Consider the following 15,501-nt stretch of genomic DNA (forward strand, 5'->3'; position numbering starts at 1 on the left):
TTAAAAGTAAAAGGGGCATAACTCTGCCAAAAATCATCGAACCATGACCAAATTTGAACTTGACCTGTATTTTTCTCATGACATATCCATATGTCAAGTTTGAGTTGAATGTGTTGTACCATTGGGGAGATAATGAACGGGAAACTGAAAATTTTATATTTTTTTTTCAAAGAAAAAGGGCATAACTCTGCCAAAAATCATCGAACCATGACCAAATTTGAACTTGACCTGTATTTTCTCATGACATATCCATATGTCAAGTTTGAGTTGAATGTGTTGTACCGTTGGGGAGATAATGAACGGAAACTGAAATTTCATATTATTTTCAAAGTAAAAGGGGCATAACTCTGCCAAAAATCATCGAACCATGACCAAATTCGAACTTGACCTGTATTTTCTCATGACATATCCATATGTCAAATTTGAGTTGAATGTGTGCAACCGTTCTTAAGATAATGAACAGAAACTGATGATGACGGAATGACAGAATGACGGAAGGACGGAAGGACGGAATGGCGGAACAGGGTAACACTATATGCCCTGGCCATTACATGGCGGGGGCATAAAAATTGAAATTCAAAAGGCAATACAGTCCATCCTCTGCATAGCAACACTCTTTAGAAGACCAAGATTCTGGTTGTTTCTGACAGCTTGTGAGAGGTTAAACTTATTGCAAAGTCTAACTCTGGAAGAATTGAAACTCTTCTTATAAAGAAGAAACTATTTTAGAAAGGGCCATTCTATGGAGGTTACACTGTATAACCTTATCCTCTTTAATTATCATTTCATTTGAGTGATCTATATTTATATCAGTTGATTGACCTTTATATCAGTTGATTGACCTATATTTACCCCCATTTTAAACAATTTCAATATTTATCAATGGTAGGGAAATAGAGCTTACATGTCACCAGCTTCCTTTATGTCAGTATATACAAACATAATTCTCTCTCTAGAACTTCTTGCAAACTCTTCAAATATCTCTCTTTCTGGAAAAATAATACATGGGTGCCAAAATCTTAGTCTATACAAGAGGGCCATGATGGCCCTGAAGTCGCTCACCTGTATATAGGCCCCCGGAGCGGGGGCAGTTTAAACCCCAGCGCTTTTATTTGAACAAACTTGGTAGACACCCATTAGAAGAAGTTTCATGCTAAACATCTAAGGTCTAGCTGGTCAAGTTTTTTCTTTACACATATACATGTAGTTAAAAACAATGACACACCTGGGGCAGGGCCAGTTTGGACCCAAGGGCTTTTATTTGAACAATCTTTGTAGGCACTTACTAGAATATGTTTCATGCTTAATATCTAAACTCTAGCTATTCGGTTTTTTCAAAGAAGATTTTAAGTTTTTGCTATACACATATAAGGAAAATCAATGTCCCCCAGGGCGGGGCCAATTTTGACCCCAGGGCTTTTATTTGAACAAACTTTGTAGACACTCACTAGAAAATGCTTCGTGCTTAATATCTAAACTCTAGCTATTTGAGTTTTTTCAAAGAAGATTTTTTAAGTTTTTGTTATACACATATAAAGAAAATGAATGACCCCCAGGGTGGGGCCAATTTTGACCCCAGGGCTTTTATTAGAACCAACTTGGTAGACACTCACTAGAAGATGTTTCATGCTTAGTATCTAAACTCTAGCTATTTGTTTTTTTTCAAAGAAGATTTTTTAAGTTTTTGCTATACACATATAAGGAAATTCAATGACCCCCGGGGCGGGGCCAATTTTGACCCCAGGGCTCTTATTTGAACAAACTTGGTAGACATCCATTAGAACATGTTTCATGCTAAATATCTTAGCTCTAGCTCTTTGGGTTCTTTAAAAGAAGATTTTTTAAGTTTTTACTATATGCATATAGAGAAAATCAATGACCCCCTGGGGCGGGGCCAATTTTGACCCCAGGGCTTTTATTTGAACAAACTTGGTAGACACTCACTAGAAGATGTTTCATGCCAAATATCTAAGCTCTAGCTCTTTGGGTTTTTTAGAAGAAGATATTTAAAGTTTTTTTCTTTTGGTTGCCATAGAAGATGTTTCATGCCAAATATCTAAGCTCTAGCTCTTTGGGTTTTTTAGAAGAAGATATTTGTTAGAAGTTTTTTTCTTTTGGTTGCCATGGCAACCAGAGTTCTGCATGGAATTAAATTCTTTGAACAATTTTCATAGGTGACCACGAAAGGAATATTCCTGTGAAGTTTGGATGAAATTGGCTTAGTGGTTTATGAGGAGATGTCATTTAAAGTAAAAGTTTACGGACGGACGGACGGATGATGGACGGACGGAAGCCGGACGAAAAGCGATCACAAAAGCTCACCCAGTCACTTTGTGACAGGTGAGCTAAAAACAATAATTATTGTGGCGGATAGGCTTATCCAATCTACCATATCCAAAGTAATGATTACCGGTAATTCCAAAGAAACAAGACTCATGACTACTTTATCACACATGTTAAATAAGTAATGTTATTTTTATCTTATTTTCCCACCAAAAAATACTCTTTGCACAATTCAATGACCACATCATTGTGAAGAAAATAATTGTATAAATTTCATATTTCATCTTTACAACTGAAAGCATTTCTGTATAGTTTGTCCAGTCTCTACACCTTTGATTGACCATCTTGCACATTTCATTGCTTTTTCACTTAAATTGATACTAGACTGCTTTAAAATAAAGTTGAGACCTGTCTAAGTAGGAAATTCTGCAGATTTATGTTAAAAAAGCTGCCTGTCACTTCTGCTGCAAAAATGGAAGCATTGAAAAATTCATTTTCAGGAAAGTTTTCAAAAAATGCTTCTAATCCTTAAAAATTTAATGGGATTTATGAATCTATCTTAAACTTTATCCATTTCCTGAAATGATGTATGTATTACATACATTATAACATTCTTGAAAAATGCAATGTCAAACCTTTTTTATCTTTTTTTCTAAAGAGTCCAACAACAGTAGTATTTGTAACTCCAGTCAGTGTGCTCTCCCCATTTCCATCTATATATTGCATCAGTTTATTCTTATCTGTCTCATATACAGGAGGGGATAACTCTAACCTAAATGTCAGAGAGTTATGATAATGAAAGTTTCATGAGAAAATGAATGGAAAAAAAAGAACCTGTCATATAAAGCCAATAGCTGCGACAGAAATACAAGAAGTTAAAAAAAATTAAAGAATTTATCTTTGTTTTAAGTACTGCCAAAGGACAGCACACTTGGCTATTTTCAGTACACAATATTTTGTAAAGTCAAGCTAAAAGGCTTAGAACAAGTGTTCCATTTGCAATAGTTTAAAAGTAAATAGTTAGCATAAAAGTAGATAAATATGAATTCATAGAACCAATTTGATATTTATCTTTTCTAAAAATGTCCTAAGGAGTCTATTAATAAGATAGGAATAAAGGTTAAATTGTCATAAGAGACACAACAAATGGTGTGATCAGTGTAGGTGACACTTCAGAAGTATAAAAACATTTGAAAATAAAAAAAATATGCCATATTAAACAAACAAAGACTTACAACTTAAGTGTGGAGTAAAATGCTTGAGTATCTTGTGGTCCTTTATAGTCCCAGGCCATTTCACCCTTCTTATATATTCTCAGTGTTGGAAATATAGTCAGCTTCTCTTTCTGACAGACATCTGTCCAATCAAAGCAGCTGACACGCCCCAGTTTTATTGTCGTCTGCTTCCCTAATTTGTCTGCTGCTTCTCCAAACATACGTATATTACCGTGACTGAGTGCATCAACTAAGACCAAAGAGATGATTAATGATAAATTTAACAATGTAATTAATTAGCCTGTTGATAATGACTAGTACAGAACCAGGCTAGCATGCGCACCCTTACACTCCGATCTGACCCTATACTATTAGGTGGTTTGGTTTGGCTTGTTGGTTTTTATGCAAATTGTTACACATTTTTGGTCATATCTCTGCAACAAAGCCACCTAACCAGCTTTTCTGGATAACTAACCAGTAATTACCTATTCTCCACAGTGAACAACTACTTTTCCAACATAATTTCTCAATCAAAAGTGAGAGACAATGACCATTAGACTCAAATTCAATGTTCAAAATCAGTTGTCACATCACAGAGAAATTTCGCCTTCCCCGAGGATCTTCTAGACGATACATCTAGTCCTGAATTACAAATCCAAAGCTCTCCCTTTTGAGCTAAGTGGAAGCTAACTTTTAACAACAACAACAATTTCAGCAATCTGAAATTAAAATTCCCTTAAACTGACAACAAACAGTTCTAACTTCAACCCAAGGCAAGTCCATTATACAGTTTAGACAGGGTAATGGTTTAAGCAACTTTTGAAATAAAACATTCCCTCTACCAAGCACTAATTAAATGTGATATTCATATTACCTTCAATAACAAATCTATCAAAAATTGTTTTCTCAAACCACATTATATATTGTATTGTGAAGCAGATTTAATCCTTATATTTGTTATGATATAAACACATTTTTTTTACTAAAAATAATAAAAAAATTTAGTCAATAACATACAATGGAAATAGAACATCACAACAGCGGTGTCTGAATCTTTAATATATTTTGGGAAGGTTTTATCGTTAAGTGCTGGAACCAAGGAAAGTGGCAGCTCAACTTTCCTTGTGACGTACACGGCATCTGCAACAGCATCATCTTGTGTTGACACTGAAATATATATCAATTTATTATATACTTATAAATAAAATACTGAGAAATATTAATAAAATAAAATGTGTATTATCATTTTCCGTATTTTCAATGTAAAAATTTATTTTTCACTGCAGTGAAACATATTTTCTGTATTTTCACTGGTGTCTTGCCAGACTACTTTCTTTTAAATTCTGCCAGTACACAATATATATAAACAGAATGTATATAATAAACAGAAAATTCAAGTTTTTTTCTATAAATACAGGATTTATTTTCATCTTGTGGTATGAAAATTATAATATTTCACTCTTGGCTACCACCACTCATGAAATATTTATTTCCATACCATTTCATGAATATAAATCTTGTATTTATAGAAAAAACTTGAATATCCTCTATATATTCAACATTATTGTATCACCATCACGGCAATCTGACTAAAGTTGAGATCAATTAAAGTGATTTCTTGCATGTAGATCTAAAACACCATATTTGTTTCACCTTTATTGTGACTCTGAATTCACAAGAAAGCTATATTTAGCTACGCAATCAAACCATTCTTTACAGATAGGCAAAGTATTAAAATATCCCTGTCCAGGGAAGTTAAACAAATTGTTGATTTTTTGTTAGAAAAAAAATGTTTGAATTTTAATCAGATTGACCATCACACTTCATTTATTTTGGTCTCAAAATATGTGTCTTGATATTTCACATCTTCCTATAGTTATGAAAATAAGTTAATGTTTTATTAGAAAACTAAAACTACGAAGTTGTTTCTACCAGTATAGATGAAGGTAAGCCATTTAGTGCAATGTGACCTGGCTCTGAGACTATACCTATGGCAGACCAAACTTTAATTTTTCATCCAGATATCACTAAAATTGATAATGGACCGATTTCAAATAACAGTTGGACAAATTTCATTTAGAAAATTGACAGCAGGTTAAAGGTTAGTTTAACACTGATCATCAAAGGCCCTTTATGAAGTATTCCTACAATATATAGAGGATATGTTTAATACTGAATTTATTGAATTATATTATGCGAGCCTCTGGTGAGTAGAATATTATTCTATTCAATGAAGTCAGTGATGAACTTACACAAATTTAGTAATCTATTTATCACATACCAAAAATAAACACAGTCTGAATTGAAAAAAATAATTTTTCATTGATGGGCGTATGCGTATAGCATAATGCAAACATTTAGTGCATCTTGTGCATCCTGACGCTATGACATCACATCAAAATATATACATGTCCCTGCAATACCATTTTTAAGGAGTCGCAAAAGCGTCACAGATATGTGATAAAAACAATAACCAAACCTTCTTCCATGTTGAAGGGTGGATCTTCACTTTGATCCGATGTTTCTTCCAAACCTTCTTCCACCATCTCTGTTACAGGTTTTTCATTCAATGTTATAGATATATAGTTCAAAATACTAGGTGAGTTAAAATCAGATGGAATGAACTCCTCGTTAGCCTAGAAGATAAAAGGCACAGGTACTAGTATTACAACAAACAGGACTTTTAGAGAATCTTTTACCATCTATTAATGCTTGCATTACATGTATTTATATGAAAGAATATTGGTGAATCGCAGGCTGCTTTGACACAGCATTTATTGCCTCCACAGTCATCACCCACAAAAAAGGAATAACAGATACTTGATAAGTAATGATGGGATAGAACTACATGTGTATAACTAAAATATATACGGTATTACTATTTATTTCAAATTATTATTAAATTAGTATATGTAGTTGAATTTTCAATAAACTACATTCTAGTTTATCTAAACTTTTGAAATTCAATTTACATTAATATCAATTAAGTAGGTGAAAACGTAATAAACTAAATTTATCTAAACGTTTTAAACAGTATCAAACATACATACATTCTTTAAATGTTTGTATAATTCACATACATATGTGTTATTCATAAAGATTTAAGCTCTTATGAAATATTTTTTGTGTAATATTATTTTATTTTATGTTTCATTAAATTACATGCATTTACATGCAGCAAAAAGTTTCTGGATAACTAAGTGTAACAAAGTATAATTTGTAAACTTACCTCAGCATTCCTTTGAAAGCTCAGTGTTGGCAATTCTTCCTCTACTTTATATTTTGATTTTGCCTCTTCATTGTCCCTATCAACAAATAAGAACTATTTTTCAATTTACATGTTCTTGTATGATTTTAAGTGTTTTCACAAAATCAGTGAAGGCCAATTGTAACTTCAGTCATCTTATGCATACCAGTAGTTATAAACATGTTATATTTTATTGATGATAGAATAAATAGATATATACATGTAGTTAACAAAGCAAGTCATGGTATGATGCAGGTGTGTGTATGAAAATAGGCAGCCTACTATCATCTTTATCATATTTATTATATATCAAATTGTTATTATGTTATAAATGAAATTAAACTGTGGTTATACATGAAATTATACTGTCACCACTGCTTCATCGCCATAATTGCTATAAATTACAGCAAATAAAAAAAGACATTTAAAATTCTTGAAAAAGACTGTCAAGAGAAGACAATTATACCAAGGATTAAAAGTTTCTTTATTCACACCACTTGTGGCACCTAAAATTATGACACCAAAGAATTACTACACCCTCTCCAGTATCCATTTCATGAAGTGAGTGTAGTCATTTTCTTGGTGACAGAATTTATCAGTGTCCCTGATAGGGCTCAAATTTGGGATCAAGAGATGTGTCTAACCAGTGAACCAGCTTCTTAACAAATAATATTACTGGGCAGCTGATAACATGGTGCAGTGTTAAAAATACATTGTACACTTTTAAGAATATACTTACATATTGACCACTATAATTCCAATTGCACCTCCAAAATATCTGATTAAAACATCTGCTTCCTCGTAGACCTTGTCTTTTGATGCGGCATTATAGTAGAGTTTAACAAGTGGGACTTCAAATGATGAGAAAGGATGTTCTATACCATCACCAGGAATATCAAACTAAAACATAGATAGGAAATGAATAAAAAGAAAGTAAGCTTTAAAACATATCTGTCAAACCCCTGAGGTTTAAATTCTCCCACCTTAAATAGAAATGACACCTGTATTTTACCTAATATTAACGGTCCCCCCTTTCATCTCCACTTTTGATATTTTATTTTTATAAGAAGAATTTTTAAGTTTTTACTATACACATATAAGGAAAATCAATGACCCATGGGGCGGGGCCAATTTTAACCCAAGGGCCCTTATATGAACAAACTTGGTACACACCCATTAAATGATGTTTCATGCGAAATATCTTAATATCTTAGCTAGGTAAGGCCCAATGCCAATTCATCTTAGAACATTGGAAGGAATCATTTACAAACTCATTTAATTTCATTTAAATAAAGCTTTTGTTTTGAACTGGATAACATAGGAAAACATAAGCAACAATTGTGTCTCAAATAAAAGAACCCTGCATTGGAAATTTGAAACATGTAATAATACTTTTAACAATACATACTCTGACTTAAATAATACTGTTCAAAATTTGTTATACAAAAGATGGATGAAAAATATATAAACATTTAAGAAATTATAGATATTTTATCTACATATAAAACAATCATACCAGTTTAGGTTTGGATATGGTATTTATGAAGATGGTAAGGTCTTTTTGCGAAAACTTCCTGCCATACTTGACACTGGTAAAGGAGCTATCACTTGCCCAAACCCACCATAATGTTGGCACATTTTTAAGAATTCTTTTACCATCTCTGTAATTGTATAGATATACTTCATGTAAGACAAATAAACTTTCAAACAATATGCTAATTTCAATCTTTTTTAAGAGAATGAAAAAAAGTGACCATAAGGTTAGTCTACTTGTGCCTTCTTGTGCCTAATGTGCCTGGTCGACAATCTAAGGTTTTTCCTCTGCTGGAAAAACTTTAAAGTTACATTGCAGTGATGGTGTGACCAGCCAACTATTTACAGGATAATTGCATTTGGAAACAAATTGATTTCAATGAAGACAAGAGCTGTCCGCAGGACAGATTGCTTGATTATTCTTAGAGATTGATAGTAAAATAAGAGCTTGGATAATGTAGAATTTCAAAAAGTGCCATTTTTCTGTAAATATTAATGTAAGAGTTACAAGCCTTGGAAATTAATCTCATATTGTGCTCTCAAATAAGTGTGGTAAGTTTCAATCCATTCCCTTCAGTAGTGAGTACAATAGCTCTCCTTATTCTTTAAATAGTAGTGTGTTAAGCATATTTTATCAGAATGGATCAGCAGTTTTTCACTTTTGCTTTTTTTTCATTTATACACTATTTTGACAGAATGAATTTCAGTAAATTATCATGAAGACATGTCATCTGAAAAACTTAGATGGCAATCAATTGTTATAAAGAATATTTCATTCGCTTTTTAACTATTTTTTACAACTTTACCCAAAATATTTGGTTGATTTCGTATCCATGATGATGGCAAACTGAAAATTGTCCTTATTAGCATATGCAACTTCAAGGAATGCTCTGTGATCTGAAATCATCAGTTACTGTTATATTATAATAAACCAGAAAATCTACATATATCATGGCTTACATAGTACACATAAATTGAAATTCAAAGTAGATAAATATAATTTGAAAAGAAATAAACTTATATTATGATTCAATGATTTAAGTGAATTAACCCATATAATCACTACATTTTTAACATGAACTTACACTGCTTTGAAACTAGAACTATTCATTGTTAACTAAGAGGGTTAACATTTACACCTCTTAAAATCATAAATGGAATGGTCCATCTTTCAATATGGACAAAACCATTTTTCATTTTAGGTAGAACTTTGTTGTATCAATACATTAGTTGAAAATATGTTTTCATTCACAAATGTTTTCATTAAAAACTGTTTTCTTAGACAAATGTTTTCTTTCCTTATTCATATAAAAAAAATCATGTTTATTATTACCTTAAACAACACATGATTTATTAATTTACTATTTATCTAAATTAGTTAACTTTATAATATAATTAATTTTTTGTAAATGAAGAATTTCTTCATCAGATTCTAGCTATTAAATAAAGTACTTGCAAACATAAATAGTTCTCGACAAAAATTAGAAAAAAAATTGTGATTACCATAGCTACCAAGTGTAGGAAAATATGCCAGCACAAGATCTTTCTTTCCACCTTTGTGGTCCTCAAGGTAAATGCCAACTTCTGTTTCATTTCTCAATAATGGTACATCACGTAACAAAACAAGCCTGCAATGTATTTCTTTATGTGACAATTACATTATCTTGATGATTTGTTTGTTGGTTTTTACGCCAAATTTAACCCATTTTTGAAAATAATATTTCAGCAGGTAGAACACCTAAACGTCACTTCTTGTCGACAAGAAATTAACTATTAATCACACATGATTTCAACAGTGAGAGACAAATAACCACGAGACCTGAGTGTCTGAAATCAATTGTCAAGGAGAAATTTTGCTTCACTCAAGGACTGAACCAACTAACCCTGGATAACAAATCCGATGCTCTACCAACTGACATTTTATCATGTTTTAGATTTTTGTTGATTAAGTTCATGCCTGATAAATTTAGCTTTATCAGTAACCCCAAGCCTTATCAGACACCTCATCGATACATTGAAATAAAATGAGTAGAATGGAATATTTATTGCTTTACTAGTTTGAAAATTTAAACTGATAAACTTTGAATTAAATAGATATTTAAACATTAGAGTATCTCTTACATTTGACTAAAAGCATTCAGAACTACATGTATTTCTTATCAATATGACCCGGCAGAGCCTGGCTCTTCTTTTTTTCTAAGCCTTGCCTGATAAATTCTGTAATATCAGACACTAGCATGGTATTCTCTATAATACTGACATTAAGACATAACTTTAAGAATATAACTTTTCCCAAATGTTTCCTAAAATGAAATTTCTATAACAGAAATCATACCTTAATAAATAATGAGGCATTAAAGAAGACATAATTTATGTAATAAAAGTTTACTTACTGTAGAATATTTCCTACAATAGAATGAGCAGAATACAGATGTCTTAGTTGAAATAACATCTTTTGCTCCCCAGACCTGTAATATATATTTCATATATAAGTATTATCACATAAGTATGTCTATGACAGAGTATTATTTGATTTTTTCTGGATTTTAATATATATTTATTTTGTGATATCTTGGCAGTCAATCCACCTACCAAGTTTTCCTGGATAATGATCCAGTTATTACCAATTCCACCGCAAGTGACCCACATGATTTCTGAATCTGTGTAAGCGGCAACTGAACATGAGATCATCTGTCACAGAGAAATTATTCTTCACCCAAGGACTGAACCAGTGACCCTCTAAACTAAGTGGACAAATAGTAAGATAGAGTAATCAGGAATTTGAATATCTACAATACTGATCAACCTTTAGAAGGCAATAATCAATAAAGGTATTAAGGTTACATGGAAATTGGACAGAATATAGAAGCAATAATTTACCTGTATGTATGAATACTACCCTCTACTTCTGATATGTCACAAATGTTTACATCTTTGTTTACCTCTGTTGTACAGTCAACCTGAAAATATATTATAATTTTACAATTTTCTATAAATAATAACAACAAATTAAAAAAGGTACACATAAGCCTGTTTTAAAAATTACTTTTATAAAAAGTTAATTTTATTTCTGGAAGATACTTCTTGTGTTAAGGTATCTTAGTAATCTGAAGGGTAAGCGATCATAAATTGCTATGATAAAGGCCTTTGAAAAAAAAAAACCAGGATGTGTAAGTTATTTGAAAATTAAAATTTATATCATGATCTGATTAAATATCAGATGCCTTGCTTTAGTCATATAAAATTAGTTAATCTGTTCTAATTATTTTTTTAAGTTATTTAAGGTTAATTTGGAAACAAGTTCTTCAACCATTATTGTTACTTGGGCATATGATATAGAGCTTATACTAACACCTTATACAATGCAACAACAAAACTTTTACTTCTATACTATGTTGCTGCCCCATGCTTGACAAGCAGACCTTGTACTTACAGGCTTTTAACATGCTTTTGCAAAGAATAGCAAATTGTACATAATGCTCTCTAATGGCATAGTGAATGCTCACAATGTAACAATCAAATCTTAAAGTTTAAAATCTTTAAATCTTATATAAAATGTGTACCTTTTAGTTTTGTTTATAGGAATATATAACAAGTACTTACAAATCCTAAGGAGACTTGATAAACCTCCAGGTCCATGGCTGCAAGCTTAAAGTCTCTTACAAAGTACTCAAAATTTTTTATAGCTGAAAATAAATGAGGAAACAAATTGAAAAATGGAATAAATTTCATTTGCAAAAAGAAGTATCAAGTCAGAAAGCCTGTGTTGATTGTATTTTAATAATAAAAAAAGAAATAAAACAATAAGCAAAATTGAGATATTATAATGTAACAATGGTGTCAAACTTACTTTTCTTGGCATGTCTCATTCATTTGTTTCCCAACATACTGTCATCAAATTTTATCAAATTATACAATAGAACAATATTTGCTGTGTTAAGTATTTTTCAAAATGCTGCAACTCCGGATAAACATGTAAAATTTTATGTTTCTTCAGTAATGAACTTTTTATGTTTCTTTCTCAGGGAAGTATATTGGGTCCTCTATTGTTTCTATGTTATGTCAATGATATGAGTATTAGTATTAGCAAAAAATGTAAGCTTATTCTTTATGCAGATGATAGTGCAATTTTATATTCACATAAAGATCCAGATGTTATTTGTAATGTTTTGGGTAAGGAACTAGAAAATTGTAGTAAATGGCTTGTTGATAATAAGCTATCATTACATCTTGGTAAAACAGAATGTATTGTTTTTAGTTCTAAGAGGAAATTGTCAAAACTAGAGCAGTTTAAAATACACTGTAATAATCACACCATACAATCTCAGCCATCAGTAAAGTATCTCGGTTCTATCTTGGATAATGATCTCTCAGCCACTTCTATTGTTGATAATATAGTACAAAAAGTAAACTCTCGATTAAAATTTTTGTATAGACAAGGCAACAGTTTGAATATGGAGCTAAGAAAACTATTATGTAACTCTTTAATACAGTGTCACTTCGATTATACAAGCTCATCTTGGTATAGTGGCCTTACTAAACAACTTAAACATAAACTTCAAGTAGCACAAAACAAAGTTGTTCGTTATATTCATGGTTATTCCTCTAGAAAATCATTGAAAGTTATTGATTTTAGCAGTATTGGGTGGCTTAATATAGAAAATAGAGTCATACAGTTAAGACTCAATCATGTACACAAAATATTTAATAAAAAGTGTCCATCTTATATGTATGATAACTTTTCTTTAAAGTCTGATGTTCATTGTTATAAAAGTAGAAACAGTGTAGGGAACTTTCATATACCCCATGTTAATAGTTTTACAAAAAGTACATTTTTTTACCAGGGTATTAGGGATTGGAACATGCTCCCACTTGATATTAAAAAGGAAAGTAACTTTTTTAACTTTAAAAAGGGAGTAAAAGCTGAACTAAGCAAAAATATGAAACAATTTGAACAAGCTGATTTTATTTTTTATTAGTTTTAGAGATAATTGTTTTAATCAATATAGTATGTTTTATATAAATGTATCTTGTGATTGGTTTTGTGATATATATAAATAGATATCTTTCATTGGTGTGATAACTAGTCATATTCATAGTATTATTCCTGCAAATATGTGATATATGTAATTAACATAATGTGCAATAGAAATTAATATTATTTGATCATAGAAATATAACATCAGTCCAGTATATCATCTCTAAGTATGGACCTGAATGCCAGTTCTCAAGAAAATATATTCTTTACCATCAAAGGACCCCATTGGAAATAAGTTCTCTATTTTATATTGAACTTTCATGGGTTATCCTGTGTTGTATATATTGTCTTGAAGTCAACAAGATCTTTGATTTAATTATGAATGTAAAGTTATTATTTTTCAATTAATTACTGTGTTAAAAACAATGTGATAGATATAACTGTGATAAATTGTCTTAATTTGTTTTGTAATATGACATATATATATACACAAATAAATCAATCAATCAATTCCAAGTTTGAACAACTTTTTGATTTGCAAATAAAAGTTCATTGCTAATTTGTTTTTCTTTAAAAATACAGTATATAATTTTGTTACCTCTCTTATAGAAATATACTCCAGTTATTTGACTTTTTCCTGTGAAGGCATCCAAAGCATCTTGTCCCTTAAGGTCATTAACTTTACTGTCTGTAAAATCTAACTTTAAATCCACATTCTCACCAAAACACACAGCAATTAATGAGACCAATAAAAGTAGCTGCATTTTGCCTGAAATAATTAAAATAAAAAACCATCTCAACTAGTACTAAAATATTCTTTTTTATTATATACTTATAAATGAAATATTGAGAAATATTGATGAAATAAAATGCGTATTTTCATTTTCCGTATTTTCACTGTAAAAATTTATTTTTCACTGTAGTGAAACATATTTTCCTTATTTTCACTGGTGTCTTGCCGGACTACTTTCTTTTAAATTATGCCAGTACACAAAATTTAAGGGAAAGTCTTTCAAATTTTAATGTCAAAAAAGAGAAAAATGTATATAATAAACAGAAAATTCAAGTTTTTTCTATAAATACATGATTTATTTTCATCTTGTGGCATGAAAATTACCATATTTCACTCGTGGCTACCGCCACTCATGAAATATTTATTTTCATACCACTCAATGAAAATAAATCATTTATTTATAGAAAAAACTTGAATATCCTCTATATATTGAACATATTCTTCACATCTAAATATTATGAATTCAATGTACATGCAAAATCATTGTTTTAAGCATTTGTTCAACAGTTCTTCATTGAAAGCTGGGGTTTTCTTTCAGCAATAAAATTATAAAATAAAATAAATTTGTGTAAAACGGTGGTTTGTGCTGGTAGACTGTTGGACAGGATAAAAATAATATTTTATTTTAGGCCAAAGTTTTAAGTATGTTCTCTTAATGTCTAGGTTATTGTATCCAAATCTGACTACAACAAAGTCCTGCTGTTGGATGCCTGTATCGGAATTCAGATAGTTTGTAAATACAAAATGTATATATCATTTCTTTTACGTACTTCTACCTAATGAAAGCAATAGCAACAGATAAAAAATTATGTTCAATACTAGGAAACATTAGTGTACATGTATCTTAAGTAGATTTTTCTACAAATAGTAATTGACAAATACAATAGATCTATGTATAGTCCAATGTAAAAATATTGGATGTGTGCGCTTATAATGCACAGCAAGTTAAAATATTAGATAAGCCCTGCTAACATCATTGAATGACTTTGAAGTATTCAAGTATTCATGCATTAATACATGTTAAAGTTAATATTAACATTTAACAATTAAACTTTCTATAAAACTGATGGGGACAATGACATTATAAAGGATTCACAACTTAAAAATTAACAATGGATGATCTTTATATCAACAGTAAGATTTCTTGCCCAAAAAATGTACATGATGCCATTTGCAAAAAGATGACATAACTCTGTTTTGTTTTTTCAAAGAGTTGTCTCCCTTTATTAAAATTAAAAAAAAAACAAAAAAACAATACTGCACCAAAGTTTGAATTATAAAATGATATCCACTGATATCTTAAAATAAATATGTTACCTTTTCATAAAAAAATTGCCAACAACATCCGTTATTTACCACATAAAAATAATTTGAAGCTTGAAAGGCTGAATATCCTGGTTGCGTGAAAATTATTCATTGTAAAGAATACTTGACGGTGCATTTTCCGTCTCTG

General features: G+C 30.7%; 1 protein-coding gene across 1 annotated transcript; it reads right to left on the minus strand.

Moving 5' to 3' along the window:
- Positions 1 to 904: 904 nt before the first annotated feature.
- LOC132727585 (thioredoxin domain-containing protein 16-like) lies at positions 905 to 15,482 on the minus strand (the record flags this gene model as incomplete). Its single annotated transcript, XM_060713139.1, is given in 15 exon segments — positions 905 to 989; positions 2,919 to 3,055; positions 3,519 to 3,747; positions 4,515 to 4,664; positions 5,977 to 6,133; positions 6,727 to 6,802; positions 7,484 to 7,644; positions 8,261 to 8,405; positions 9,084 to 9,174; positions 9,781 to 9,905; positions 10,671 to 10,745; positions 11,158 to 11,237; positions 11,881 to 11,963; positions 13,854 to 14,024; positions 15,366 to 15,482. Coding segments are annotated over 14 exon segments (1,760 nt in total), but the record flags the coding sequence as incomplete, so codon positions are not given.
- Positions 15,483 to 15,501: the final 19 nt, after the last annotated feature.

The sequence above is a fragment of the Ruditapes philippinarum genome, unplaced genomic scaffold (assembly GCF_026571515.1).
Source record: "Ruditapes philippinarum isolate M1 unplaced genomic scaffold, ASM2657151v2 ctg849_1_1_1_1, whole genome shotgun sequence".
NCBI classification, from domain to species: Eukaryota; Metazoa; Mollusca; class Bivalvia; order Venerida; family Veneridae; genus Ruditapes; species Ruditapes philippinarum.